The 27,517-nt window shown below is 28.9% G+C and overlaps 10 protein-coding genes across 11 annotated transcripts; 5 read left to right on the top strand and 5 right to left on the bottom strand.

Annotated features, from left to right (window-relative positions):
* Window positions 1-4,775: 4,775 nt before the first annotated feature.
* LOC145752247 (cilia- and flagella-associated protein 298-like) lies at window positions 4,776-6,044 on the bottom strand. Its single transcript, XM_082568497.1, has one exon. It carries the CDS (start codon window positions 5,769-5,771, stop codon window positions 4,893-4,895), a length of 879 nt encoding a protein of 292 aa, XP_082424623.1. The 5' UTR covers window positions 5,772-6,044; the 3' UTR covers window positions 4,776-4,892.
* Window positions 6,045-6,325: 281 nt separating this feature from the next.
* On the top strand, window positions 6,326-8,139 carry LOC145752277 (small ribosomal subunit protein mS40-like). The gene is made up of 5 exons (XM_082568534.1): window positions 6,326-6,851; window positions 6,978-7,078; window positions 7,148-7,219; window positions 7,356-7,482; window positions 7,601-8,139. Exons 1-5 carry the CDS (start codon window positions 6,467-6,469, stop codon window positions 7,672-7,674), a joined length of 759 nt encoding a protein of 252 aa, XP_082424660.1. The 5' UTR covers window positions 6,326-6,466; the 3' UTR covers window positions 7,675-8,139.
* LOC145752276 (unconventional prefoldin RPB5 interactor-like) lies at window positions 7,167-9,783 on the bottom strand. Of its 2 annotated transcripts, none has more exons than XM_082568533.1 (9): window positions 9,623-9,783; window positions 9,348-9,426; window positions 9,063-9,167; window positions 8,811-8,960; window positions 8,639-8,743; window positions 8,492-8,565; window positions 8,126-8,354; window positions 7,917-8,066; window positions 7,167-7,848 (listed from the first exon to the last, which is right to left on the bottom strand). In XM_082568533.1, the coding sequence occupies exons 1-9, from the start codon at window positions 9,715-9,717 to the stop codon at window positions 7,735-7,737; spliced, it is 1,101 nt and encodes a 366-aa protein (XP_082424659.1). In that variant the 5' UTR covers window positions 9,718-9,783; the 3' UTR covers window positions 7,167-7,734. The 2 variants fall into 2 exon arrangements, with proteins under 2 accessions (XP_082424659.1, XP_082424658.1); XM_082568532.1 differs by having other exon boundaries at window positions 7,171-7,848; window positions 7,917-8,069.
* Window positions 9,784-10,014: 231 nt separating this feature from the next.
* Window positions 10,015-13,466, top strand: LOC145752940 (uncharacterized). The gene is made up of 8 exons (XM_082569317.1): window positions 10,015-10,216; window positions 10,437-10,534; window positions 10,623-10,722; window positions 10,819-10,938; window positions 11,054-11,148; window positions 11,264-12,173; window positions 12,388-12,819; window positions 13,068-13,466. The coding sequence occupies exons 1-8, from the start codon at window positions 10,129-10,131 to the stop codon at window positions 13,256-13,258; spliced, it is 2,034 nt and encodes a 677-aa protein (XP_082425443.1). The 5' UTR covers window positions 10,015-10,128; the 3' UTR covers window positions 13,259-13,466.
* Window positions 13,467-13,669: 203 nt separating this feature from the next.
* LOC145753089 (uncharacterized) lies at window positions 13,670-15,291 on the top strand. Its single transcript, XM_082569480.1, has 4 exons — window positions 13,670-13,932; window positions 14,404-14,514; window positions 14,680-14,739; window positions 14,820-15,291. The coding sequence occupies exons 1-4, from the start codon at window positions 13,829-13,831 to the stop codon at window positions 15,166-15,168; spliced, it is 624 nt and encodes a 207-aa protein (XP_082425606.1). The 5' UTR covers window positions 13,670-13,828; the 3' UTR covers window positions 15,169-15,291.
* An 88-nt stretch (window positions 15,292-15,379) lies between these two features.
* Window positions 15,380-16,778, bottom strand: LOC145752779 (28S rRNA (uridine-N(3))-methyltransferase-like). The gene is made up of 2 exons (XM_082569113.1): window positions 16,473-16,778; window positions 15,380-16,283 (listed from the first exon to the last, which is right to left on the bottom strand). Exons 1-2 carry the CDS (start codon window positions 16,767-16,769, stop codon window positions 15,465-15,467), a joined length of 1,116 nt encoding a protein of 371 aa, XP_082425239.1. The 5' UTR covers window positions 16,770-16,778; the 3' UTR covers window positions 15,380-15,464.
* Window positions 16,779-17,023: 245 nt separating this feature from the next.
* On the bottom strand, window positions 17,024-18,452 carry LOC145753123 (uncharacterized). Its single transcript, XM_082569521.1, has 5 exons — window positions 18,192-18,452; window positions 17,913-18,098; window positions 17,646-17,746; window positions 17,360-17,494; window positions 17,024-17,218 (listed from the first exon to the last, which is right to left on the bottom strand). Exons 1-5 carry the CDS (start codon window positions 18,442-18,444, stop codon window positions 17,024-17,026), a joined length of 870 nt encoding a protein of 289 aa, XP_082425647.1. The 5' UTR covers window positions 18,445-18,452.
* Window positions 18,453-18,970: 518 nt separating this feature from the next.
* Window positions 18,971-20,142, top strand: LOC145753166 (uncharacterized). Its single transcript, XM_082569564.1, has 4 exons — window positions 18,971-19,094; window positions 19,207-19,317; window positions 19,410-19,472; window positions 19,634-20,142. Exons 1-4 carry the CDS (start codon window positions 19,000-19,002, stop codon window positions 19,941-19,943), a joined length of 579 nt encoding a protein of 192 aa, XP_082425690.1. The 5' UTR covers window positions 18,971-18,999; the 3' UTR covers window positions 19,944-20,142.
* Window positions 20,143-20,380: 238 nt separating this feature from the next.
* LOC145752119 (uncharacterized) lies at window positions 20,381-21,630 on the top strand. The gene is made up of 4 exons (XM_082568336.1): window positions 20,381-20,509; window positions 20,652-20,762; window positions 20,899-20,961; window positions 21,034-21,630. Exons 1-4 carry the CDS (start codon window positions 20,394-20,396, stop codon window positions 21,341-21,343), a joined length of 600 nt encoding a protein of 199 aa, XP_082424462.1. The 5' UTR covers window positions 20,381-20,393; the 3' UTR covers window positions 21,344-21,630.
* LOC145752116 (ATP-dependent RNA helicase DDX54-like) lies at window positions 21,183-27,406 on the bottom strand. The gene is made up of 18 exons (XM_082568333.1): window positions 27,310-27,406; window positions 26,798-26,975; window positions 26,472-26,542; window positions 26,170-26,358; window positions 25,667-25,854; window positions 25,372-25,555; window positions 25,115-25,246; window positions 24,706-24,916; window positions 24,475-24,609; window positions 23,991-24,114; window positions 23,546-23,643; window positions 23,315-23,388; window positions 22,821-22,960; window positions 22,674-22,731; window positions 22,428-22,579; window positions 22,215-22,299; window positions 21,903-22,131; window positions 21,183-21,643 (listed from the first exon to the last, which is right to left on the bottom strand). The coding sequence occupies exons 1-18, from the start codon at window positions 27,322-27,324 to the stop codon at window positions 21,492-21,494; spliced, it is 2,415 nt and encodes an 804-aa protein (XP_082424459.1). The 5' UTR covers window positions 27,325-27,406; the 3' UTR covers window positions 21,183-21,491.
* Window positions 27,407-27,517: the final 111 nt, after the last annotated feature.

Here is a 27,517-nt window from a genome sequence, read left to right on the forward strand (position 1 = left end):
TAGAAATTGAAATCACGCAGGTAAATATAAAATCAAATTAGATTTTAGTTTCTCTGTATATCTCTGTATATACCTAAATAGAATTTCTATTGTTATATTGCAGGAAAAAGTTGAGCTTCAAGCGAGCATGGGGTGAACTACAATCATGTAAATTGAGAAGAAAATTAAAATATGGGCCTTATGAATTCTATATTTTATCACGCAATAAATTAATGCATTAAAAAATGACAATATAGAATTTAGTGTTATATTATAGCTTTATTAAATTTTATCATTTTGTTTCCGTAATTTTTTTTAACCCTACTTGCTAGTGTAACTACTTTATTAGAAATGTTTTGTAGCTTTAACTGGATAACAACTTTGTAGGATTTTAACTAAAGCAAATAATAATAATCACTAAGTTGGTATTTTGCATAAATTAATTATGAATATACAAGACTTACGACCAAATAAAATATTAACCTCAACACATAATCTAAAGCTGTCCAAGAAAAAACCTTAGGGTACCAGTATTTCACTAAAGGTTTTAACACAAAAACAATATGTTGCTGAACTTAAGGTATGCAGGTAAATGGGTTAACATAGGTTTTTACTATAACATGGTATTTTATTTACTTTATTCAACATACGAAAATATTCGTCAGGTTAAAAAGCATTCGTTTAAACCAAGTAAAAAGTAAGTTTATAAAACTTAGGCCTACAGGCTTACTTACCATTTGACTTTTTTGTAAGTACAATTTATTGAAAAAAAATATATATATATTGAGTTCCTGTTGAGTGCTATAGTTGTTAAGTGACCTAACAAATTTGTTTTTTTGTTTTTTTGGTAATTAAAAATCTTTCATTTATTACTTAATTCTTTGCCAGTCATCGTTACTGTAAATTGTTTTTAAATCTGAAATAAAACGTTACCTTAATTCACCTTCAGATTTTTTGTAAAATAAACCCAAAAACTACATATTTTTGTGGTTTTATAGCCAAAGGGGTATATGTTATCACAAAAATTTAGCATGACATTTTTTTAGATTAAACCGGTAAACATGGATATTTGCCAAAAGGAAATAACATTTCTACGAAAATGCACTTGAAAAACTTGAATAATTACACCTATAAAAGAAAGCTCTGATTAAAAAAAGGTTACTTTAGATTGCGACCTTAGGTGGTTAATCCTGTTTTTGCGTTTAAAAAACACTAAGTGAAGAACGTTACATATTTTAAATAAACGTTTAAACCAGCTTAATACTATATTAATAATTTAAAGTAACGCTGTCCCTTTGCAGAAGGTGATAATATTTTATATTAAATTGTATTAAATATATTGGTATGATGAAGCTAACGATTATTGGATTGCTGGCAATATTGGGTTTGGTGAACTCCGAAGACTTTAGATCTGGCATAAAAATTCGTGCAAACCGCCCTGCTCTTGAGAAAGGTATTTTTTTAAATAACTTGAATTGTTTACCAAAGATTAAAAAACAAATACCCAAGAAAAAATCATCCTAAAAAGGTTTTTGGTCCAACATAATAAAAGTTAAAAAAGAGTAATTGTAGATTTTTAATCTTACCCATACTGTTTAGCAATTTTTAGAAATGTAAGATTAGGGGAATTTTTTCCTTCTGCGTTTATTAACATGGAAGATGCAGTCGTTAGTGAATCGAATGAAGAAGACACTTTTATGATTGATTATGCACTAACAGGGTCGGTTAATTTATTTTTTAAGTCAATTTTTAATTAAGTTTTTTTTTAAGTTGTCCTTTTTTAACAGACTGTGGTATTTATTACAAAAATTAAGATTGGTAGTTATTTATACTCTATATATACTACTTGTTTACTATTAAAAAAATATTTTGTTTATTTAGAGTTAGAGCAAAATCTTTACGATTTACGCCTATTTCTGATTTGAGTTTGTCCGTGGAAGACCAAGTTGTGATAACAGATCACATGTTGGCAGAAGTTGTTATTGAAGGCCGGGTCGCACTGAACATTTTGTTTGGCGATGCGTAAGTATTATTATTATATGCTTCAATTTTCTTTAATTGGCATCATATAAATAAACAGCTATATATATACTTGTTAATATATACAGAACTTTAATGAAACAAGAGGGACAGTTTACAGCACGAATTTCAAATTTACAAATTCGACTTTTTACCAGACCAACCATAGCTAAACACGGTCGATATGAGGTAAATGAGTGGCCAAGCGTTTTACTATAGTTTAACTGGCTGTGTTGTGTTAAGAAAGCACAAAATATGTAATTTTTTTTAGATTGGGGCATCAACCTGCAGTATAACATCAAAAATAAATGTGGCTTTTACTGAATTTCCAAGCAGTATTTCCAATATGTTTCTAACCCAATATTTTAGCATGTTGCGTCAACAAATCAATACTGGAGTAAGTATGTTAAGAAAGCATCTACACAGAAAAACATTTTGTTTATTAATTTAAAGTTAATATAGCATGGTACGTTAGGCTGTCTTCACTAAGAGTCTAATACTGAAGTTTTTTAATTTCAGATATGTGCTTCAATAGCTCGATCTTTTATAAGGCCCGACGAGAAATATTTTTCAAAATCGATTCGATTTGGAAATATTAAAAATCGTCCAGCTATGATGGACATGTCGGCAGTAAGAAATGTAACTGTGGATGAATACGGATTAGTATTTTATCTTGACGGAAAAGTTATACCCAGAAGTATGCCAGAAACAACGTATGTATGAAATCAAAGCTAAATTTTGTGTTTTATTTGATTTTTACATCTTTAAAATTACCAAGAAAAATTTTAATACAGACTTTCATTTACGATTTCGTTAATGCCAATTTTTTTTAGCTATAACTTTAAGCCTGGTGAGTTGGGTGAATTTAGTAAACCGACAAATGATTGGCAAGTTGTAACAAACGATTACTTTGGTCGATGTTTAGTAAACACGTGGTACCTGTTGGGTGCATCAAGAGATAACATTACTGCTGAAGAGGTAAATATAAGACTTTAAACTTTATAACTGACTAACAACTCCAAAAGAAGTTTTAGAAGTAATTTATTACGATTTAATCTAACAGGCTCCTGAGAACATGCAACATATGTTTAGTACAGGGGGGATGGGCAATATGATTTCAGAATTTCGCGAAGTATATGGCGACACTGATAGGTATGTTTAAATTTAATATTAGTTTTAACTTGTTTTAATAAAGATATTGGTTAATATACAATAATTTAACATACATAAACATATATTCTCCAATTTTAATATCATGTTGTTATTGTTACTATTATATGACACCTTGATTTAAATTTTCAGGCCAATGATGATGATGGTAGATGAATATAAACTTCCCCTTTCAAGACTTGAGGACGGTGTAGTTATTGGAACACGAGGTATGGATATTAAAATGATGGTGGTAATGGAAGATGGGAGCTTAGATGAAGCAATGGCCATGCAAGGGGTTAATGAAAAAAATTTATTGGTTGTTAAGCATCATGAGAATACTTTTCATCGGATTGAAATTAATTTTGTTTTGTTGAATAGGATGTGGATTTCATATCGACTGTAGTTACCATCGATTCTGTATTTAATACCAATATTATAAACTCTTCTGCCATAATGACTCAGACGACCTTTAAAGTAGGAGAAGTTTCCGATGACGTAATGAACGAGATGCAGAACGATGTTGCTACTATTTTACAAGATCGTTGGAACGGTTTGTTTTTTTTAGGATTTTGGTAAATACACAGTAAAAAAGCTTCATACTTACAAATGAAATAAATTTTAATCAGTAATAATATTTATGGCTAAAAAAAATCTTATGTTATGCTTTTTAAATAAAAAATTTTTTTTAGCTTTGACAAGAGTAGGATTTGAGATGCCTCCACCTATTACTCTAAGTGCCAGCCTAAGAAATATTGAAATAGAAATCACGAAGGTGAACATTAAATAGAATAGTGTTATAGTTGTTAACTTTTATTTAATGAAAATGTTTTTTATTGACTTGTTAACAAAAAAATTGCAGGGAAAGATCGAGCTTCAAGCTACCATGGAATTAGATTCGATGATGTAAAAAGAAAAATACCTCAGAAAATTCAGTTTGTTTAAATTAAAATTCATAGTGTATAAGTTCTAACCATTTACAAAATAAAATTTTATAAAAAGCATTTTGTTGGTTTGTAATCATTTTGTTTCCTCTTTAAAAAACACCTCTTTTGATGCACAATTTTAACTCGAGCTTACGCTTTTGTATAACTAACTACTTGGTGGTATAGAAAAGTTTTGTAATGTTGTAAAAATAGAAATTTTGATAATATTTTGTTTCTTTGCAATATCAATGTAAAAAAGCCATCCTATTTTTAAGTATATTCTGTAACTTTGTGTTCGGTCACAGTAGCATTTTAATCTGAAATTGCTGCAAATTCACAACGGAACTAATTTGTTATCTAATCTAGCCCTATAAACAATAAACAGATACCTCAATAATGTTGCAAGTGTAAATGCCAAAGCAAAGTTTGATCACACTGATAAGGAAAGTTTGGCAACCTTGGTAAGGTTAGTATTATGTAGTCAACAACGGTATGAAGCATCGGTATTGGACGACTTAGAACCGCCTCCTAATAATGATTATACCTTTCAGCAATAAATGCGCGATATTTAACTGCCCGGGTATCCTTACACAGCGTAATATGACCGAACTTGACGAAAAATCTGGTGCAAAGCAGGGTGTATATTAAAATGGAAAAAATATGTGACCTGCATTACAGAGTAGCAAATCACAATGAAAAAACTATTTTAAAAATCTATATTTATTTTTCTACAAAATTTAAATTAGATAAAATGCAACAATTAATACAACAAAATGAAACTACAATCATAACAGTGTTAAGTTGAATTTAATTTTTAGATTAACGTCTGCCTGGTCTCCATGAAATGTTATTGAGACCCTGAAACTGCCGCTTTAACATATTGTTGTCAGCCCAATCCGAACTAAGATGAGTACTATCTTCCGTTTCCTCCAACTTCTTTAACTCCTCCTGTCTCCTGTATGCTTGCAGCATCATCTGCTTTTTCTGTTCCTCGTTGACGACTGGCTCTCTTCCTGGAGGACCTGTCCCCCTTTTCTGAAGTTTGACCACAATCTTCGTCTTTTCGTTTTTTCCAACATAATCGAGTAGTTGTTTTCCAGTTTGCATTTCTTTTCCGGCCCACCACAGTGATCCTTGATCCTCTGGGATGACCTTTAATGACGCCTGTGTTCCAGACAGGTCCTCTTCTCCATCAAACTCCATTTTAATAGGGTCATGTGGGGGTAAACCCATGGGGTAAACAATGGTTACAGCTCCTCGAAGTTGGTCAAGCGTGTCTTTAAGAAATTCTTTTGTGACAACAAAATTTGATTCAACAAGTTTTTTGTTAATATTCGCTTTTGCTTCTTTTATAGTATTAGTTAAAACCTCAGCCATCTTCTCCTTGGGAGCAATCCCATTTCTTCTTCCAATGTCGTCTCGATGAAAAACTCCACCACCACTCGGAATGCACTTATCCTCCCACTCATCTTTTAACTTGAGCTCTGTTATCTGCTCATCTGTAAGTCCTTGCATATTGGGAGGGAGAAGAATTCCATGGGACGCTAGAGCCTCAATTTCGACGCATAATCTTTCGATTTTAAGTCGGTCATTGTAAAGTTTGACTAATTCTTCTTGCAGTTTGTCAATGGCAATAGATGTGGTTGTGTCATATAAAAATTGACTTTCCTCTCCATTTTTAACATGCAGTCTAACCATGATTGATTTAGAAGTGGTATTACCAAATACAGGACTTATCTAGCAACAAACCTTATACAACAAACCAAATTAAATTTTTTAGTTGAAATCCTAAACCGTCATTATAAATGTTAACTGATTTACGCTTTAACCAGTTGCCAGTTAATAATATACTCGTAATTTCTGACAAACGGCATAGCTATCTACCCAAGTAATTTACTGTCCTTAAGGTTTCTTTTTTTACAAATTACATTATTAAGTTAACAGTTAATAAAATACAAAAGCGATGTCTGCCTGAACAATTCTAAACAAATTTTAACAAAGCTTGATTTAAAAATCGAGAAATTTCCAAACAAACTATTCACGCATGATTAAATTTAAAAACATGTCATTTTATATTTTTTAACCTAAAGCAAGAGTTTCTTAAAAAAGATTACCAAATGTTTAATATAAAAAAATAAGATTAAAAATATACCAGGATTTTTATAATCAAGCAGAAAAGATCAGTTACCACATTTTGTAACACGCATGACCAACTGCAATTTGTAAACATATAAGCATGTTGAGATTAACAACTTACTAAACGTCTTTTTTCATTTTGAATAGAAACAAACAGTTGTCTTAAATCGGGTATTAAATTTTACATTAAAGTATACCAAAATAACAACCTAACAAAGTGTAACCCAAAACAGATAAGGCCAACCTATAAGTCAACGATGTCCTTAGTTGCAAATTGTTTAAAATTTCGATCACGAATCTCAACGAGAACTAAAAGTTTAATATCCAATAACGGTAAACTCACCATAAATGGTGGGTTTAAACTAAGTTTATCCCAATATTCAACAAATACAGAGGATAATGAGACACTTGATTCAAATGAGCTAGCTTTAAAAAATTTGGATATCACGCTTTTAAAACCACACCCTGAATGGAGAAATGTGGCTGCAGGCCCAGTGTTGGGTGAGGGGATTTATGAAAAACTTTGGAAACATTTTATCGAAACCGGAGACCCAGAGGTGCAAAAGAAAGTTCATGATAAGAATTGGAAAGAATACATGGAAAATTTTGGATTTTCGCCAATTGATTACCTCGATTCAGAAGGTAAACTAGCAGTAACAAAAAAAAAGTTTTTATCCAATTAATAAAAAATAACAAATGTTGGTAGCATTTCTATATATAAATGGTAATTTACATACATTAATTTTTGACCTGACATACTTTTTACAGACTATGAAGAACTATATCCCAATGGAACCTTGATATGGAAGAACTACTTTAGAAACAAATGTGGAGCTATACAAACACAAAAACCAAGAAAATCCTGTTATGTATGCTTAAAAATTTATTCATGTTTTTACATTTTCAAATCTAAATATTCATAATCATTTTCTGTTTAGAAAGGGGGAAAACTAGCTAGCGGATCACCATGCCCATTGTGTAGAGATCCAAAAATACTGATCACTTACAATGTAATATTTTTTTGTAATTTTAAATATAGTGCAAAACAATAACTTCCAACTTTTGTAATAAAAATACTACCAACTAATTTACCTTTTTTCCAGTTTTTTATGTAAAATAAATTTTAATGTGTTTAACTTTATTTAGAATGTTCGTATATTGCAACAATACATTGACGAAGTTACCGGACAAACTTTAAATCCATTAAGAACTGGATCGTGTGGCTTTAGACATGAACAACTTACACAAGCAATTTCATTGGCACAAAATCTGGGTAAATGAAGATTATAAAATGTACATCTAATGTCTTGTGCCAATAATAATTCGCACATTTTTTAAATATGTATAAATTAATTTTGCTGACATTAAACTAACAACCCTTTTTATTGCAGGTTATCTGCCAAAGAACGTTGGGTTTGTAAAGTTTAATTTGGAGGATTATAAAGTGAACCATGCTGCTTTGTAACTGGAAAACCTTATGTACATGTGTTTTATTTTAAAATAAAAAAAAATATTAAATGAAGGATTATTTTAAACGAGAAGCTTTGAACTTGGATATCCTTTTGGTTGGTTTAGATTGACTTTCAATTTCTGTGTGTGAAATTGAAGGATGTTCTTTAACAACATCCGATACCCCAAACTAAAATAAAAAGGCATGGTAATACATAAATATTAACTTGTGAGCTGTTTATTAGAATACATACTTACCATTACATTTGTTTTGTGTGCTGTCGTTGGTAAAACTTTTTCTTTGACAGTTTTGATTTCTTTGTTTTTGTCTGTTTTTAAAATGGATTTTGTAGGTTTTTGAGTAACAATATTTCCTGGATTTAACTCATGTTCTATTTTTTCCGACTGCTTCTGTATTAGTAAAATGCTTAGTTGCTCATAAAAATTGTATGTGTAATATAACAAACCTTTTCTGTTGGGGTATGTTTAAACCTTATAGTTACAGTATTAGGTACTTGGTCATCTGAATCACTGCTATCTGCATCTCTCCCTGTTGGTAACTTATAGGAATTTAAATCCTTATTCCAGGATACCCTCTTTGATTTATCAAAACTTTTTGAGTCTACATCAGAGTTTTTGTTATCCGTCATTTCAGAGTTTCTAGTATCAGGATTGGAGACATCACTAAGTGAATCTCTGTAAAGTTTATACTTGAATATAAATTTGGATATAAATTAAATGTTAAAATAAACCAAATATATAAGTTGTTAAATAATAATGTTAATTTGATTTGAAAAATATGTTTTAATTAAAAAGTTTAAATTTTTTCCAACTCTTCTGCATCCTCCTCTTCTTCAAGTCTTTCCAGTTCATCCAAACGGGACATTAACTCCTCATCATTCATGCACTACAATAAAATGTATAAAATTTTCATTGAGATAGTAAAAATTGTTTCACTTAATCAGATTAATAAAACTCACACTTTTAACAGCAATTTCTTTTTCCTCATGTGAGAGAGGCTTCTTTTCTTTCACACGACTAATTCTCTTTTTTCTGCTTGGGTGAACATAATCAGCAGAAACCTCCTTTAAATAAAAATAATTTTAATTTTAAGTGTTCTCATATTCATATAAACATAGAAAACATATTTACCTCCTTAATTTCTATTCCTTTATCTCCTTCTGCATTACTCAATTCTTGTAAGTTAAATTCAGATTTTTTCTCCAAATTTGTTAAAGTTTTATTTAAATCTTCGATATTTTTATTGACTGTTTCTAAACGATGCTCTATAATTTTTAATCCCTAAACATATTTTAAAAATTATACAACTGCATGTTCAAATAGTAAAAAACATATTAAAAATAACTGTTTTAAAATGAAAGATACAATTTAACTGTGTACTACCTGACTACATGTAGTTTCTGCAAACCAGGAGTCCCCTAAATGAACGAGTAATTCATTTGTGTGTATTAATTGACCTGGCATGAAAGCAAGGGGACCAAATGGAACCTATTTATGCAACAATTAAATGGTAAATTATTTAAATTTTTAAGAAAAAATGTTGCAAGTGCATTATTATAAAATGTATTTAATTTTTGTTAGAATTACTGTGTTATTATCTTGTAGTGTACCAGATGAAACACTTTTTAAAATATATCAATTTAAAATAAACTCAAAAAATAGTTTTACCATGACATCCTGTGTTAGTTTTAGTGGAAGGGTGGATAATCGCTTTGATAAATTATCATAATCTTCTTTTGCATTTTCCCTAATTACAATTTTACAAAGCATATTAAATTTTAGATATATAATTTACTACCTATTATTAATATAAATAAAGAAACCAATAATAACTATAACTTGTAATAAAAATATAAAATGGGCAACCAATAACTGAAAATTAGAAAAATAATGACAGAATGCGCATTTTTAAAATTGCATTTAATTTTTTCTAAATAGTTTACCAGTGTTTTAAATGAGATTGGACTTCTGCAATAGCTTGGCCATGAACTTGTTGAAGCCGTTCTGCACCTCCTACCTTGTTAGATTCATCTGACATTGTGTTAGTATTGCATAAATACGAACAAAACCTTATAGTAAATTTATAACACACACGAATGTAAACAACACAAGGCACATGTTCCTAGTGACGTCACCCTAAAACCTTGTATTATAAGATTTCTATACAATAGTGTACAACAAATGCTTTAAACTGTCGTTTACGAAAAATAAAACTTGTGTAAAATAATTATTAAAAAAATGATATACTAAATAAAATAAGAATGCTCTATTACCTGTTATTTTTAAGTTATAAATGTGTAGTAAACTAACACACGTGCATTGGTTCAACGATGTACAATGTAAACACGCGAAAATACAATGTAAACACGCATTAAAGTTCTAAATAAACTTCCAAAATGCAGTATTTTGTTTTAATAGCATGTAAATCGTAGTTAGAAGTATAAATATTATGGACGAAGCATCGCAATCAATTTGCGAAGTTGAAGTTTATTGGAATTGTGATTCTCCTACGGCAAACGACTGGAAACAATATCAAGGTAATTACAAATTAACAAGTTCACTTTAACTGTTTCACTGCTATCATTTGCAAATGATCTCTGAATGTTGAAATTAACACAAATATGTTAAAAAAAACGTGAACAAAGGTATCGTTAATATATTATAAACAACTACCTCAATTTTGTATTAGATCATCTCTTTGAATTTTACTTTAAACTGTTAAATGTATTTTTTTTTAAATGAATACTATTTTTGTAGCCCCAGGTAGTTTAGAACGTTCATACACAAAGTGGGGAACCCAGACACAAAGATCTCAACAGTTTCGAAATTTTAGGCGAGAAACAAAAGAACATGCTGTAAGTCATTTTTAAATAAATAGGCCTATTATAAATTTGCCAATTTGAAAAAACTTAAAATGTATTGACTTAAATATTTTGTTGATAGAAACCAGGTTCAAGTAATAATGCAAATATTTGTGACACCAAACGATATGATAAAGCAAGAAACTTAATTGATCAATTTCGAAAATTCTCCAATGATACTGGTAAACAAAAAATTATGTTTTTGTAAAAATTAATAGTTCTTGTTATACAATTCCTATAATACAATTTTGCTATAAAATCAACTTAACACTTTTTAGATCATGAATTTAATAACTCGATGGAAATGGTTTTTGAAATGTCAGGCCGTCATGAAGATTTACCTTCTTCTGTTTCAACCAATGCTGTTGCTTTTACAAACAAAAATGACCATAATATTGGTGAATAATAATCCTTTAACAACCATAAATTATTATGTTTAAAATGGCAAAACTTTTTTAGCTGTTGAACATATAAAATTGCAAAAAGATCTGTAAAAATATTATTTTGTTAAAGATGAACCTACAGACTGGGATGAAGATTTGTTTTTGAATACATCAGGTGTAAATCAACATGAAAATGTACTCAATAACATGAAAAGTCCTGTCCAAGTATGCCATGTTTAATTTTGTTACTTATAAATATATAATTAACAAAGTATTAATTAAATTCTTAAATTTTATGAATAAGTTACCTTAAAATAAATTATTTTTTGAATCTGTTTAGCCTTTAAAGCCATCAAAGTCGACAAGTACTCCAAAAGGCGATGCAAAACATGAAAAATGTAAAAAAAGATCAACCAAGACACCTCTTAAAACAAAAGACCCATTACCTCAACCAATAAATGGTGACATAAAAACTGCCGACGATTGTTTAAAGTTTTTTATGTCAACAAACTCGCCGAAATCACAAAAACTAAAAAGTATGAGCAGAAAAAGACCACCGAAAAGGCAATCCCAAGTTAGTTCAACAAATACTAAACAAACACAACCAAAAAGTTCGCCAGTATTAAATCCAAAGAAAACAACACCCAAAAGAAATAGTATTTCACCCAAACCTCTTCAAAGCTGCATTTCTAATAAAACTGTAACAACGTCAAAATTAAGTTGCAATATTGAAACTAAACGAAAAGTAACCCCAAAACGAAAGGCGTCAGATAATTTCGATAACAGTATTTCTGAAGATATTCTAAACAACTTGGTGATGGAAGACAGTTGGAGTGACGATATACTTTCTAATCCTTCAGATAAAGTTAAAACAACACCTCGACTATACAACTATGAATCCATATTATCACCTATTAAATTAGTTGACTCTGACAAAAAAACAAAAATTAAAACTAATCATAAAGCCCTCTTATTCAACAAAGATGCTAATATAAAAACTAAACCATCATTTACATTTAAAAAAACGAAAGAAACAATTCACGACAAAAATAAATTAAATCCAAAACAAAGTTCTTTAGAACAACAGCAAAATAAACAAAAGTCAAATGCTTCTTTCAAATCAGATATTAAAACAAGAACGATACTAAATCCAACAAACAATAGTAAAGAGGATTTATTTTTGATGGAAGAAGATGATAGTATGTTATTGGAAGCTGTTATTTTAACTGAATCACAAAAAGAAAAACAAGGTAAACTACTTCAGAGTGACATATTTTATAAAATACTTTTTTAGTAGAAAGTTTGTAATAATAAACTCTACAGAATTGTTAAACAATTCTACTGAATTTTCTCTACAGAATTGTTAAACAATTACACCACTAATTACACCAACTAAAAACTTTTGGTTAAACTCATCAACAACTGTATAAATTACTTTAAATTATTTACAAATTTTTTTATTAGAAATTGAAGAAAAGAAATCCCCAGTCACCTTATCACAACGAAAATATTCTCAAGCTGAGATTGAACTTAAAAAACAAGCTGCACTAAAAAAACGACCAAAACTAGATTCATATGTCAAAAACAAATCAAATTTTGCAACGAAAAACACAGTCACAAACACCAAAACTCTATCAAATCAAGAACATAAACCTTTTACCAGATCACAAAAAGCTACGTCTTCTAGCAAAAATGGCAATATAAAAAGTGCAAATATACCAACAAACAATAATAACACAAAATCGAACTTTATTGAAAACACTTTAACAAAAACAAAGAATCCAATACTGGAAAGATGCAAGAAAGAAGATAGTTGTATTTTTTCATCAGATGACGACGATTTGTTAATGGGTATTGAAGAATTTACACAATCTCAATCAAAAAAACAAAATCAAGGTAAGCAACCGTAAAAAAATAAAAAATTATGCTTTAAAACATAAACCAGTGCCTTTTTTATAAGGCAGTGTAACAAAATTTATCTATCTCGAATAAATAAACATAAACTATTTTAAATTTTTGGTTTACTGTCATATCTAACAATGTTTCACAATGTTTTTAGTTGATATTTTTAATAAGTAAACTTTATAGAAACAGCATGTACTGCATTATGGCAGCTTATAATATCCCAATCATTTCCTTTATAGAAACAACAAACAAATTTAAACCAACATCCTTAACAACCGGAAATGTAAGAAATAATACAACAAACAATAACACAATAGTAAAAGAAACAACTTCTATGAAGACTTTGTCATCTAAATGCACTCTAGCTGAAATCGAAAGAAAAAAACAAGAAGCTTTAAAAAGACGATTACAAAAACATCAAAAACGTTAAATTATTTTAAAAAATCATAAAAAATTTAATCTACTTCAATTTACGTCAAATTTTTTATTTAATGCAATATTTTTTATTTTTTTTTTCAAGTCATCAAATGGTTTAGTTTGCTGTGATTTTTTAGTGCACACTTTACACCATTTCCGTAAATCCCTAGTTTACCTTCTGTGTAAGTTCTGTTAAAAACGCAATACTAATTAAGCGTACTTTCGCGCAAACCTCGTATTTATTTTTTGTTATGGCGTAAAAAACGCAAATCATAAACGCTCATCAATTCATGACACGACTTAACGTCACAATGCATATATCCTGAAATAAAATTTATCACGCACAGAACATCGTAATTTGACGTCATATTTTGTGACTATAAAACATACGAGATTGATAAGATGCATCATCAGACCGCGATATTGTACACAATTATTAATTAGAAACGCAAATTCGAGCGACCATTTTAAAATTATTACTAACTAAATTATTAATTAATTATATACTTCGATAACAAAAACATCCGTTTTTAAAAAAAAGACGGGCTAAAAAATTAACCCAGGGACAGTCTATTGGTGAGATATGTATTTTCGAAAGCTGTTAAGTAGTAATTTTAGTTCCATAAAACCAAGAGCTTATAGCACAGTTAAGCATAATGAGAAGACATGGGATCTAATGAGTTACAGGTAAGAAAGCGAATATATTAGCCTAAAAACTAAAGCGTCTACATAACTTAAGATCATAGAAAGTTATTCATTTACGAATTTTTAAGATATATATTTTAAATATTATTTATTTTTGCATAAACAATACTCCCGAATATTTATTAAACCCTTGAAATAGTGGCCTAATAGTCAAAAAAAGGTTATTATGAGAAGCGCGTAAAAATGCGTCAAAATAAAAAATCGGTAAACGTTAAATGATGTTATTAATTAGTTAATTCATCTCATAAACAAACTTACGTAATTAACAACAAATTTAGTTGCTTCTAAACATAAATATGTGAATAACTTTAGCTACATACACTCGTTCGGTATGTATTCGTGATTTTCTTATATTTAAAAAACGACTTGTCATTCTCTTAAAAAATTTTGTTTCTATTTTCAACCATCAGGAGTTAGTAAAGTCCATTAATAGTTTCTTTTATTTATTTTTAGGTATTTCGTTCCAGTACAAACAAGATATCGTGACAATAACGGCAATGGTCATCTGTATGAATCTGTATATCATAATATGATGTTATCAGTTACCCAATGGTTTATTAAAAGGTAAGTAGTCGTTTAACATACTCGTGTAGTTTCGTTGGCATTGTCTGCGTATTACTATGACGTTGCATTATGTAACACTAACAACGCAGCACATTTTTACGTAGCCTTACATACCCAAATTTGACATCGCTAAAGAACAGACAATAACTAAAAGAATATTCTCAGGTATATACAAAACCCTGGCGATTACAAGCAGTTTCTGGTTCAAAATCACTGCGATAAAAGGTAAAAAAAACACAAAATAGGATAAATATTTTATAACATTCGCAATAATGTGTTTATGAATTTTACAATTATGTTTGTAGATCAAACTTAGGTTACCCACAACCGATAATCGCTGGATTGGGGATAAAAAAATTCGACAACGAAAAAATTCAGTTTACTTGCGCGTTTTTTGGACCAAATTCTGACGTTATAGATCAAATACCAAGTAATCTACAGATTTCACAGACTGGGTGCTTGCTTGAAAATAAAGAAATACTCGAACTGGCTGAAAATTACGAACACACAGCTTCAACTGTTGGCGAGCAGGTGTTACAGTTTCAACCTTCAGATAATTCAAATGTACAAAATAGTTTACCACCGAAACTTATGGAAGGAATGCGCCTTCTTGAATTAGATAAATCACTAGATGTGACAATTATTAAAATGTAAATTTTGTTATATAGCTTAAAATGTGCAATATTGATGTATTTTTTTGATTTTTATACTATTCATATTCTTGTATGTATTTGATATTTATGTAGATTTGTATTTTCGAAAATAAAAAATAGTCAATTTAAAGCAATCTTTTACAAATAACTAAGTGTATTTTTGTAATTATACACAGCGAAAAAAAGACACTTATTTATGCGTAGCTTATCCATACTATCTCACTAAACTTATATTTATTTTGTTAGGCTATAAAGCATACCACCATATTCAAAATATAATTCAATTTATTTACAATTTTACACGTTTGCCAGGTTTGGCAACTTTGGCCGGAGCGCTGAAAGAGTTACTAAAATAGCTTCTTCGGTGCGTATAGTTCTACTTCCTTGAGTTGGACAGGTGTTTAAATAATTATCAAACAAATCCTTGGGATCTGTAAAGTCTTCCAACTGTTCATCCGCCTCTAATGCAAATTCTAACCCTTGTACCCCTCCAAAAACCACCAAAAGATGTTTAAATTCAGGTAACTTAAATTCGTCGACCGAGTTGCCGCGCTCCGATGTACCTATTGTGACGTCATACTTACCGGTGTCTTTAAAGGGACAGTTAACTAAGGCTTGGCTGAGACTACTTGCCAGCCGAACAGAATAACCCCAATAAATACTCGACTTTATTCGGGGGTAATCTGGGGGTACCACCTTTGCCTGGAGATATTTTTTGTGTTTCTCTTCTTCTGGTAACAACTGGACTGTGACTCGAACATTGGGTTGAAGTATTTTATCGACTTGAACTAGTTTAAGGGTCCCGCAATTTGCGAACGAACCCTTACCGGATTTAACGGGCCTATCTAATATCACGCCTTCTCTATATTTCGCTACATCTTCAGTGCGCATATGATGCGGGCAGTCTAGCGGGTTTAAAATACCAGCGTATTGTAAATCGTGGTGTTTCGGAAAAAACGATTTTCGTAAATATTGCGGGCATTCGAGGTACTGTAAAATTCGCGCTAGCTGTACGTTACAATTTCCCTTTTTTCCCACCCCCGTGAATTCACCTTCCGTCGTTTTTTTGTCTTCGTCGTCGTTTTCGCTTTCATCATAAACAACTATTTCGTCAACCTGATTTTATAGAAAATATTTTTTTGATAAAAACAAAACCTTTTTCTTTTGCAATTGGTCAAAATTAAGTTACGATACACATTCGAATTAATGTGCTTCAAATAGATAAAAAATACTTAGATTAGCAAAACTAAAATGAACAAAAATCTAATTTGTTTTTTAATATCATGTTTTTAAATAGAAACTTACCTGAAAAACAACACAAGCTCTTGCTATTTGACCAGCAAGATAAGCTCTTAATTCTGGTGATTGGGCATTGTCCAGTATAGAGCCTGGTATAGCAACACTTACTGTATACAATCTACCAGTTTCCTTTTTTTCCTTTGCAACTTCTTCTTCAGCTGCCTTTTTCTTAATTTCATCGTCTCTTTTTTTAGCAAACTCTTTTTCCAGTTTTTGTATTTTCCGTTGTTCTTTTTCCAATTTAATTTCGGCTTTTCGCTTGGCTTTTAAATCAGTAACATTTTTTTTCTTTTTGTCCATCATTCTAAATATTAGAAACCCCTAGTTTTCTAAAAATATTAAATAAATAATTTAGTAACGATAATAAAAAATAATTTTGCACTAGATTACCATTTCAACTCATGGCACATCAATAAATATGTTTCAAAATATTAAAAACAATAAATATTGCATTTAAACACAATAACAGTGTGTCAACATCAACAACAAAAACAAAAAAATAAACAGTGTGAAAGTAAAAACACTTATTTAAAGATATTAAAGCATAAACAGTATTGTTATTTCTTTGAATTAAAGTAGCTTGGCGTAACCGAACGTGCTATAGCTGCCCATAGCGCTTTACCAGCTTCCTGTTGAACATCAGCATCGGTTATTACATCAGTGGTTATTTGTCTTCCAAGTTCACTACCCTGGTCATGAACTAACTTTGAAGCTAACACAGATTTGAAGAACTCAGCAAGCATTATTTTAACCTGAGAAAATTAAGTTTATTATTAAAAAAAGGCAAATATAATTTAAAAATGGAAATATTTGCAAATATAAAATTATAAAGTAAGATTTAGAATACGATGCCTGTAATAGTCTATAGAATTAAAGTCGTGAAGCAAATGTACCTCTTCTGTAGTTGTAACATTATTTATTAAGTTCTCCACTGAAAGTTTTATGCCAGGATCCTGTAAAATTAATTCTACTTGTGACATTACAACAATTCTTGTGTCTTCAGCTTCTAAAATTCCAAGTAAAATCTCCTAAAAAAAAACATTTAAAAATTTAACAAAACATTTGATAAATTAATTTTTGGGGTCATTAACATAAGACGAAAACAGAAAACTAACCAATACAACAAAAGTAATTTTACTGTCAACAGTATTAATATTTTGTTTTATTTGATGTATATACCTTTAACTTAGTTGCAACATATTCAACAAATTCTTCTTTTTGAATTACAGAAAGAAGCAATTCCGATAATGAGTCTTTAGTTTCTTCACTCAATAAAATACCTGCCAAATATTGAAAACTTAAACTTATATATTTAAATACATAATTAATTGACAAGTTATATTTAAAAATGTAGTATATATTTATTTTGATTTTACTATAGGCCAATGCAACATAAAAAGAAGAAAGATTAACATAGTTTTTGGTAAACATAAACAACTTATTTACTTCTTAAAAATATTTCTGTTTGTTGTTTAATTTCCTGATCATGCAAAATATTGTTGACAACCAATTTCGAAAGTTGTTCGGCGTTATTTTGTAACTTATCATCTTCCAATGACTTACTGGCTACAGTCGACACCTCATCTACCACCAATGACCTCATACTGTCTCTTACAAAGTATAAGTAAGAACCTACAAGATATGATTAGGTTAAAATAAATCATTTATAAAATGGAAAGTATAAATTTGATCAGAATTTTTATTAATTTAAAAAACATTTCATACCTCCAGAGATTACAGCAACAAAAATTCCAAATGTAAATTTTCCTTTCCATGAATAATATTTTTTAGTGGAATGCAATAATTTCTTAAGAGCATTTTCCAAATTGTTTAAGGATCCAAAATTGTGATTTTCTTCTGGTTTTGTTATATTCGTTTTTTCTGTATTTTGATTTGATAAATGCCGAGGCAACAGTTTGTTTGTGTTTTTAACATTGACATATCTAAATCTAAGTTTAATCAATGTTCTTATGAACATATTTTAAAAGATACAGTACAAAACTCTTTTTCTCTACTATCACAAAACAAAATTGAACGATCAGACGATGAAAAACTTAAACAAACTGACAAATAAAAATACTAACAGATATTTTAGAGACACTGTTTTTTGTCTATACACAAGTGCAAGATTTTTTATAGTTAATCAAGTACAAACAAAACTTTACCGCACGTAAACTACAAAACTTTCACAACCTGAATTCGATTTGTAAACAAATGTCAATGTAAAAAACACGTGGGTATGTTAATAATTTATCCCCACCGCAACGCATCAATATCCATACTATAAACATACTAAACTATGCGTCATTTTATTTAAATAATCATTTTAAAAAACATTAAATAAAATGATCAACCAACAATTTTATTACTTTGTTATTACTTTAAAAATGTTCGTTTTGAAAAACTATGACGTCATTGTTTGTTTACATTTTAGCGTGCTGCAATAACAAGGTACATACATATAACTGCAAATCAGCGGTGGTTAAAGTTATTTTACATGACTAAAAATATTGAAATTGGTTAATTTAGCACAATGAAACAACTTCTAAAATTGTCTCCCTTTATTGTTGGTAGAAGATGTTTAACTAATGATGCTGAGAAAAAATTATGGGGTATTTCAACGTATAGGTATTGTTTTTAATTTTGTTTCTTTTTTGTTTAATAAAAAATATAATTTAAATGTTTATTTTATCAAATTATTTCATTGACCTATGTGCCATATTCTAATTTTTATTTTTAGATACTTTATGCTGATTCAAACCAGATTTATTGATAATGATATGTATTCACATGTAAACTATGCAAAATATTTTCATTTTGTTGGTCTAATGATGAGAAGCACCACAGCTATGTGAGATCTTATACATATATTTTTTATGCTATTTAATGTAATTTTTTATTATTTTTAAATAAAGCATTAATGGAAGAGCCTCTAAATTTTAGGAAGATTAAAGATTTTGATAAAAGATTTCATCATGTAACTGCACGAACAGATTGTGTTTACAGGCAAGTTGATTGTTACATAACTGCTACTTACTATTTTATTTATTTGTATATGTTTAAAACTAAAAAAAAATTGAATTTTATAGATAAAATTTTTTTTATACCACATACATTTATGTTTTTACTAAGGTTTTAAAATGAAATTGGTTTTATTTATTGTGTAGAAAACAAATGAGCTTTCCTGATTTGATATTAGGGGGAGCTGTGTTCAGTAAAATTGGTAATTCAAGTTCTCAACTAAAAGTTGGATTATTTGCACCTTTCCAATCCGGAGATCCTTATAAGTTGTTAAATATTGGTTATAGGGGTTCATATGCCAAGGATTTAGACATGGATAAAGTTAAAGGAATGTACGAAAATGAAGCTTCTATATTAGCTTCTGCTACCAATGTTTTAATTGACATTAATACAGGCAGACCTGTACCTAAAATGCCTTCTGATGTTAGTGATCATTTTGCAAAATTAATGCTTTAAAATTTTTTGTAAAATGCTTTTTAAAACATTCAACAAATTGTGTTTCTTATACTTTTAAACTTTTAGCAAATTGTATATCTTATACTTTTGAACTTTTTTATTTTATTATGTGGATTTTTTGCTATTCTAATCTTATCCAAAATAACTAACACAACTTGTAAATTATTTATATTTTTGTATTTAGTTGCAACAGTTTTTATATTGCCTTAATCTTTAATTTTAACCTAATAAAACTGGCTTATTAATAAAAAATTCATTGCAAAACTACTTTTTATTTACTATCAAAAGATATATGTATATATAGAATAATTAAATAAAAATCTTTAAATACACTTAGTTAACCAAAAAAATTCATTTTATATTTGGAAACTCTGACTAAACAAACACGTGCTCTGATGACGTTTTGTTTACTTTTTGCAAAAATAAAACACAATATCCCTGCTGCAAAAAATGTTGGTTTCAGGAATTAAACGTATTTCTCAGATAATCCCATCACCCTATATTACAAAGAGAAGAAATCTTGCAAATGATGTAGATAAAAGATTATGGGATATTTCGAGCTATAGGTGTTCGTTTAGTTTTATAACTCCATGCTAAGTAAAATAAACTAAAACTGGTATATGTCATATATGGTGACCCATGACCTTTACCGTTATATCGAACTCATTTTTAGTTGTCTATAAACTAATTATCAATCATTTCTAACAGGTATCTGATGCCTATTCAAACCAGATTCAATGATAATGACATATATTCACATATCAACTATGCCATGTATTTCAACTACTTTTCTGTTATAACAAGAGCTGTCACAGCAATGTAAGAGTAATTAACTTTTTTGTGTGTAACTTTGGTGTAAATTTTATACTTAAGTGATAAAAATATAAGTGCATCCCAAAATTTGCTAAAAATTAACAAAAAAATGTCTGTCCTAAAATAATAACCTTTTTTTAAGGCCGAACATGGATTTTGACAAAAAATATGTTCACGTTACAGCGAAAATAGAGTGCATTTACAAGTAAGTATTAACCCCCAATCATGTTGTTGACTGATACAAGACAACATATTTCACCCATTTCTTTTTCAACAGAAAACAGATGTGCTTTCCAGACACACTTCTAGCAGGAGCTGTCTATTCACATTTAGGAAAATCCAGTACACGTATACACGTTGCTTTATTTAATCCTATTAAAGAATGTGACCCATGTAAAGACATAGGACTTGACCTTAGAGGTTCTTATGCAAATACTTTAAACATGGAAAAAGTGAAGGAAATGTATGAAAGTGATGCAGCAATTTTATCTACAGCTACGCTCGTACTGCTGGATAGTAAAAGCAAAAAACCCGTGCTCGAAATGCCAAAAATGTTGTTGGAACATTATAAAAAGTTGACATTGTGATTTGAATGCTTTGTGACCTTTTTTCATAGAAATATCTACCTTATTTTTTATGTAAGGATTAATGTATAATATATTAAAAACTTCTTCAATTTTTACAGTATACAATTTTATTTATAATTTTTTTTTAATTAAACAAAAAGCTACAAATTTATTTCCGTCTTTTTTTGCCCTTTTGTTTTTGTTTCATTTTTTTCTCCTTCAATTTCCTTGCCCTCACAATCTGTTCAGGTCGCTTGAGTTCAGATTTAACTTGTTTACTAACTTTAAATTTATTTCGAACATCAAAGTTTTTGCGTCCCCCTTAAAAAAATTTATAACATTAATTGCTATGCATGTTCAGTTTAATTTAAATACAACTAAAACTTTAGTTTGTAAATGTCAACACAATAACCGTCTTATAAAGCATGGTAAGCAATTAAGATTTCTCCAGTGCTATTTAATATAGGAAAGTTCAGTACTTATTCAACTATTATTGAGCACAATAAGTTATCTACTTTCCACTTGCAACAATTTCCTAATTAACAATAAGATTTAAAAATATAAAAAAAATTACAAATACCTCCTCTCCAATCATTATTAAGTTGGTTTTGATTGTCGTGATCCTTTTCATCAAATTTCGATCTCTTTTTCCAGTCAGCATAAATATTTTTCTTGTAAGTTGACGAAATAACAGCCCCGCTCTCAGTTCTGATTTTCTTTTTAGCGTTACCATGACCGATGTCTTGAGCATTGACAAACCGCTTCCGCTTTCGGTCCCAAACCTTTTTCTGTGTTTTTTGTTGTCTAAGCTAAACAGACAATAAGTTTTTAATAATTTTTTGGAAGTCCTTTTTATAATAAATATCCAGAAAAACTGAATTATTATAAATACTTGTTTGTCTTCGTCTCCCATTAAATCCATAGCAACATTTGCTGCTTGTTTTGAGAATGAAGTTTGGCTGGACAGAATGCTCAAACTAAAGTAAAAATTTAATCAGTAAATATTACGATAATTACTAATCCTTCCGATAAAAATGTGCTGTAGTACTAAATTGAATAGCAAGTCGATTCTAAATTTCATTTTTTATAAACATTTTTAACTTACCCAGTTTCAGAATGATGATCTTTTGGTTTATATTCAATATAAAAATCATCATCTTTTATATTATTTTTACGAATCTTTCTTTTAGGTTTTTTCTTGGGTACAAATTCTTTGTTTAAGGTAGAGGTAGGATTAACAACTTTGTCAAAAACTTCCTAAAATTAGGAAACAAAATTATTAAAAATGAATTAAGACCTTAATATCTGTATAAGTTTTTTTTTAATAAATTCTTTGTTCGAATAAACTTACATTTAAAACTTCATCTTTAACTACTTCTTCTTTATTAGTTCTTGGAAATATGTCGACACTAAATTAAAACTATTATTTTAACTTTCCATAAAAATATAAGTTGCATATAAATTTAAAAAATTGTAGATTAAACTTTAACTTTTTTACCTCTGTGCTATTTTATTTTGTTCAATTTTTGCTTTTAATTTATCTTGAAATTTTTCGATGAATTTGTTGTTTCTTTTTCGAGTTTTCTTCATTACAATTGCACCATTACTTTTTGTGGTAGCACCAATTTCAAATATCGTCTAAACAAAATTAAATATTATATTTTAAACACCTCAAACTGGGTTTCAGGTGATAGGCAATATCTTATATTTAGATATCAAGTCTACACCTTTTACATTGAGGATAAATATTATAAGATCTAAACGTAAAAATTTAATTTATCAAAAAATGGTTTTCTTTTTAATAATATGTAAACACAATAACCGTCTTATAAAGCATGGTAAGCAATTAAGATTTCTCCAGTGCTATTTAATATAGGAAAGTTCAGTACTTATTTAACTATTATTGAGCACAATAAGTTATCTTCTTTCCATTAATAACGTTCAGTAACTAATTAAAAATATGTAAAAAAGTGTAAACCTAAAAATCCTTACCGAATTTGGCTTATAATCTCTTACACCAGATAAGAGTAATAATCTTGCATTATCTGATTCATTCATATAATTATCTATTAAACAAAAATTCATTGTTTTATTTGAAAAATTAAATTTAAAACTATTAAATATATATTTGTTAAAATAAACCTAAAAAAAAGAATTAAAATTTAAGTTACTAGTTGAAAAACAAAAAACTTCAGTGTAGATAAATTTAACATAATGTTTTACCATAAACTGGATGAAATCCTATTTTAGTTGTTATTAAAATTTCTTTTGCTCTTTTTATCGATTCGTTTGCAGCTGGGGGTCTAGATCTCAGGTATTGTCTAAAACAAATTTTAATGCTAAATATTGCTGTATTTAAATTGCATATAATATGATACATGTCAGTTTTAAATTATTGTTTATTTCTTTTTAAATAATAAAAAAAGTTTTTTTTATTTTGGAATAATGTAAACACAATAACCGTCTTATAAAGCATGGTAAGCAATTAAGATTTCTCCTGTGCTATTCAATATAGGAAAGTTCAGTACTTATTCAACTAATATTGAGCACAATAAGTTATCTACTTTCCAAAGACAAACAAAATTAAGTAAACACCAATTTACACTAAAAAATATAAAATAAAAGTTTTAAAGAAATAAATATTATATTAAAAGCGTTATTAACTTACTTGTAGGCATTTTCAGATACAGTTTTCTTGTCAGAAAGGTCAGAGTTGTGAGATAAAGTCTTCATAGTTGCCATTTCTTCATCTATAATAACTTGTGGAACACAGCCATATACAGTATCCCATTCTAAAATCATATCAAGGGTTAAGCTTTGGATTTAAGTCAAAATGTAGTTTAAAAGTAATTAAATAGGGTAAAAGCATTCCTAACTGATATTGAATCAAATTTAAAGCCTTTTTAATATTTTTAACTGATTTTTTTTAAAAGTTTGTATGTGCCGTAACTGTCCGCACTATGTGTATTGTGTATAGCGGAGTTCTCAAGCACAAGTTAATATAGGAAAGTCTCAGTGCTTAATGAAGTCTACTTCATTTCATCAAGGTATCTGCTTCCCATTTAAAAAAAAATTAAACACTTTTAAATAAAAAAATTAAAGTTCATTCCAAATCAACTAAGTAAACAACGTTAAAAAGTATTTTTTTTAACCTTGATATTTCACTCCAGGTTTGGCGAAGTTTATCGGTTTTCCAAGGAAGAGATGAAGATCGATCACAAATGCCAGTTCATCAGAGGACACTAAAGAAAAAGCATTTCCTGTTCTTCCTGCTCTTGCCACTCTTCCTGTTTAGATAAAAATTAAACTGTTTAAGCCAAAATTCAAAAATAATTTTAAACAAATTTAAAACTCATAAATGTATTGTATTCTATTAAACTTACCGACTCTATGAACAAAAAGTTTGGATTTTGACGGAAAACTAAAATTCACGACATTATCCAACATTGGAATATCCAATCCTCTTGCTGCTACATCGGTTACAAGTAAGATCATTGTTTTTCGATTTCGAAATTTTGCGATGTTTATTTTTCTTGCTGTTTGATCAAGGCTACTGTAAACATAGGATACACTCATACCACAAAACCCTAAAACCTGTCAAATTTTTGATATAATATTAGCTAAAATAAGATAACAAGTATTTCTTTGAAATCTTTCTTATACTTAAGAATAAACAAATACAAAAATATCGCTTTATAATAACAATTTTTTTTAATTTTATGCAAGAAAGTAAGTGCATTTATCATAATGATATTGCAATTAAATTACATTTTAGGACAACAAAATTCTTACATCTTTTATATACTCCACGTGATGTTTGGTGGCAACGAAGACAACAGTTTGTTCATTTTCTTTAAAAACATCTCTCAACAGGTGAATTAAGGTCGGTAATTTGTGCTCTATTCGAACTTGAAGAAATCTTAACTAAAAAACAATTTTTAAAATAAAAAAAAAATAGAACCTTTAATGTTTTTTTAAAATCAAATTAGATTTTTAATCAACAAGTTTTCAACAAAAAAAAAAATCAACAATTTTTGTAATTTTCTTACTTTTAGTTGATCACTTAATTTGGAGTCGACGTCCAATCTCACTAGAGTAGGATCGTTTAATCCAGCTTTAGCAAACTCCACTAATTGTTTAGGAAGAGTTGCAGAAAACAGAAGAGTTTGGCGATCTTCCGGAAGTCTTCGAAGGATCTCGTGAAGATGCTCCTGGAAGCCAAGTTCAAATAATCTAGAAATCAATTAAAAATTTTTTTTTTTTTTTTTTGATTTTAATGTAAGAGTATTGTTTTAACTTCTTGTTTTTTTGTTTAAATAAATATTAAACTATAACACTTCTTACCTATCAGCCTCATCAAATACAACATATTGAACACACTGCAACCTGAACTCCATTTCAACGAGAATGTGCATCAATCTACCAGGTGTGGCGATAATTATGTCTGGGTTTTCATGTATTGCTGAAAACTGGTCATCCATTTTATCACCTCCAAGTATACACGCTGTTTTTAGAGTGGTAAACTTACCGAGCTAACATAAACAAAAAAATATAATTGTAAATTTTAATTTAGTTCATAATAATTGCTGTTGGTTATTGGAATTAGAATAATGTGAAAACCTTTTATTACATTACTTATATACATATTTAACTATTAAAAGGGCATATTTACTTAATACTTTAACAATTTCCATTTTTATTTAAGGACAGCTCAATAAACATTAGCCTATTTTAAAATATAAAATTATAGATAATATATAAGAATTTTACAACAGGCGTTAAAATCTAAAAAATTGAATTTTTACTTAAAACATAAGCCAAATTTATTATCAAAAACCTTGACTTACATCTTTAACAAATTTAAGAGTCTGTAAAGCCAACTCTCGTGTTGGTGAAAGCAGCAACGCCCTTGCACCAACATTACTTTGTCTTTGTTGTAACTTCTCAAACAACGGAATCAAAAAAGCAGCAGTTTTTCCACTGCCGGTTCGTGCCATCGCTACAACATCTTTGTCACTCATTATAAGTGGGACACACTAAAAATTAACAAAGATAAATAGTATATAATATATATATTTTTTTTTGGTAAAATGTAATATATATTTATATATATATTTCAAATAGAGATTTGTAACCAAGATAAAATTACCTTTCTTTGAATGGGAGTAGGAACTTTGTAACCTTTTCTTATGATTCCCTTAAAAACAGGATGGCAAAGACCTAAAAAACAATATACATATACAATAAATATCTGGACCTTTAGGAGAAACAGAGGGCAAAAAAAACATAAAATTTAGTGCGTTTAGTGCGACCTCTAAACATTTTTAATACAAATAAAATAATTCATTAACAAACATTATAGAAGTAATTAAATGTTTTGTTTTTGACAATGTTAATTAGTTAATGCCATAAGTTTATATTAGAGATTAACATAATGCTCAAATTTTTTTTATAGTAACAACAAAATTAACAAACCCATAGATTGAAATCCGCCGGACTTTTTCTTCTTTCTGTTCATCTGCGTTACGAGCTTTCTTGTGTTCAGCTCCTCCTCAGATTTGTATCCATCATCCAACATTGAGACAATGTCGTTGATGTTTCCTCTAGAAGTTGACTCTTCATTGCAACTGCTCTCTGCATCCGAATCCTGATCCTTAAAAAATTTTGAAGCATCAAGTTTTGTAAAAAAATGTTTGTTTACATTTTTTGTTAAAAAAACAGTTTGGTCAGTTGGTGTTAAAATTTTAACTGTCACCTAAATGATTATTAAATCTACATAATTTGTTTCTAAATATCACAGTATATAACATATTTTAATAGCGTTAAAGTTTACAACTAAATCTGAATACAAAAATGGAACTACACACGTGCTAAACTGCAAGCATAATTTTTTTCGATTTTACGCTAATAGAAACTAAATTTCACAACATTTAAATAAATTTATCGTAAAAAGATTAATTATATTTTTATATATTTTATATATTTACCTCATTTTTCAACATATTTTTGCTATTTTGCTCCGTTTCAACTTTTCTTCGAAAAAGTTATCTTAACGTGGAAAAAACCTGTGACGTCACCAGCACATGGTTTTTAACGGGAGTAAACACTTTTTAAAAAAAAAAATAAATTAAAAGTTGCTGCTAAGAATACAATTTTTTTTAAACGGTTTGTTTACATTTTTCTTAACATCTGTTT

Source organism: Corella eumyota, chromosome 5 (assembly GCF_963082875.1).
Source record: "Corella eumyota chromosome 5, kaCorEumy4.1, whole genome shotgun sequence".
Classification (NCBI taxonomy): Eukaryota; Metazoa; Chordata; class Ascidiacea; order Phlebobranchia; family Corellidae; genus Corella; species Corella eumyota.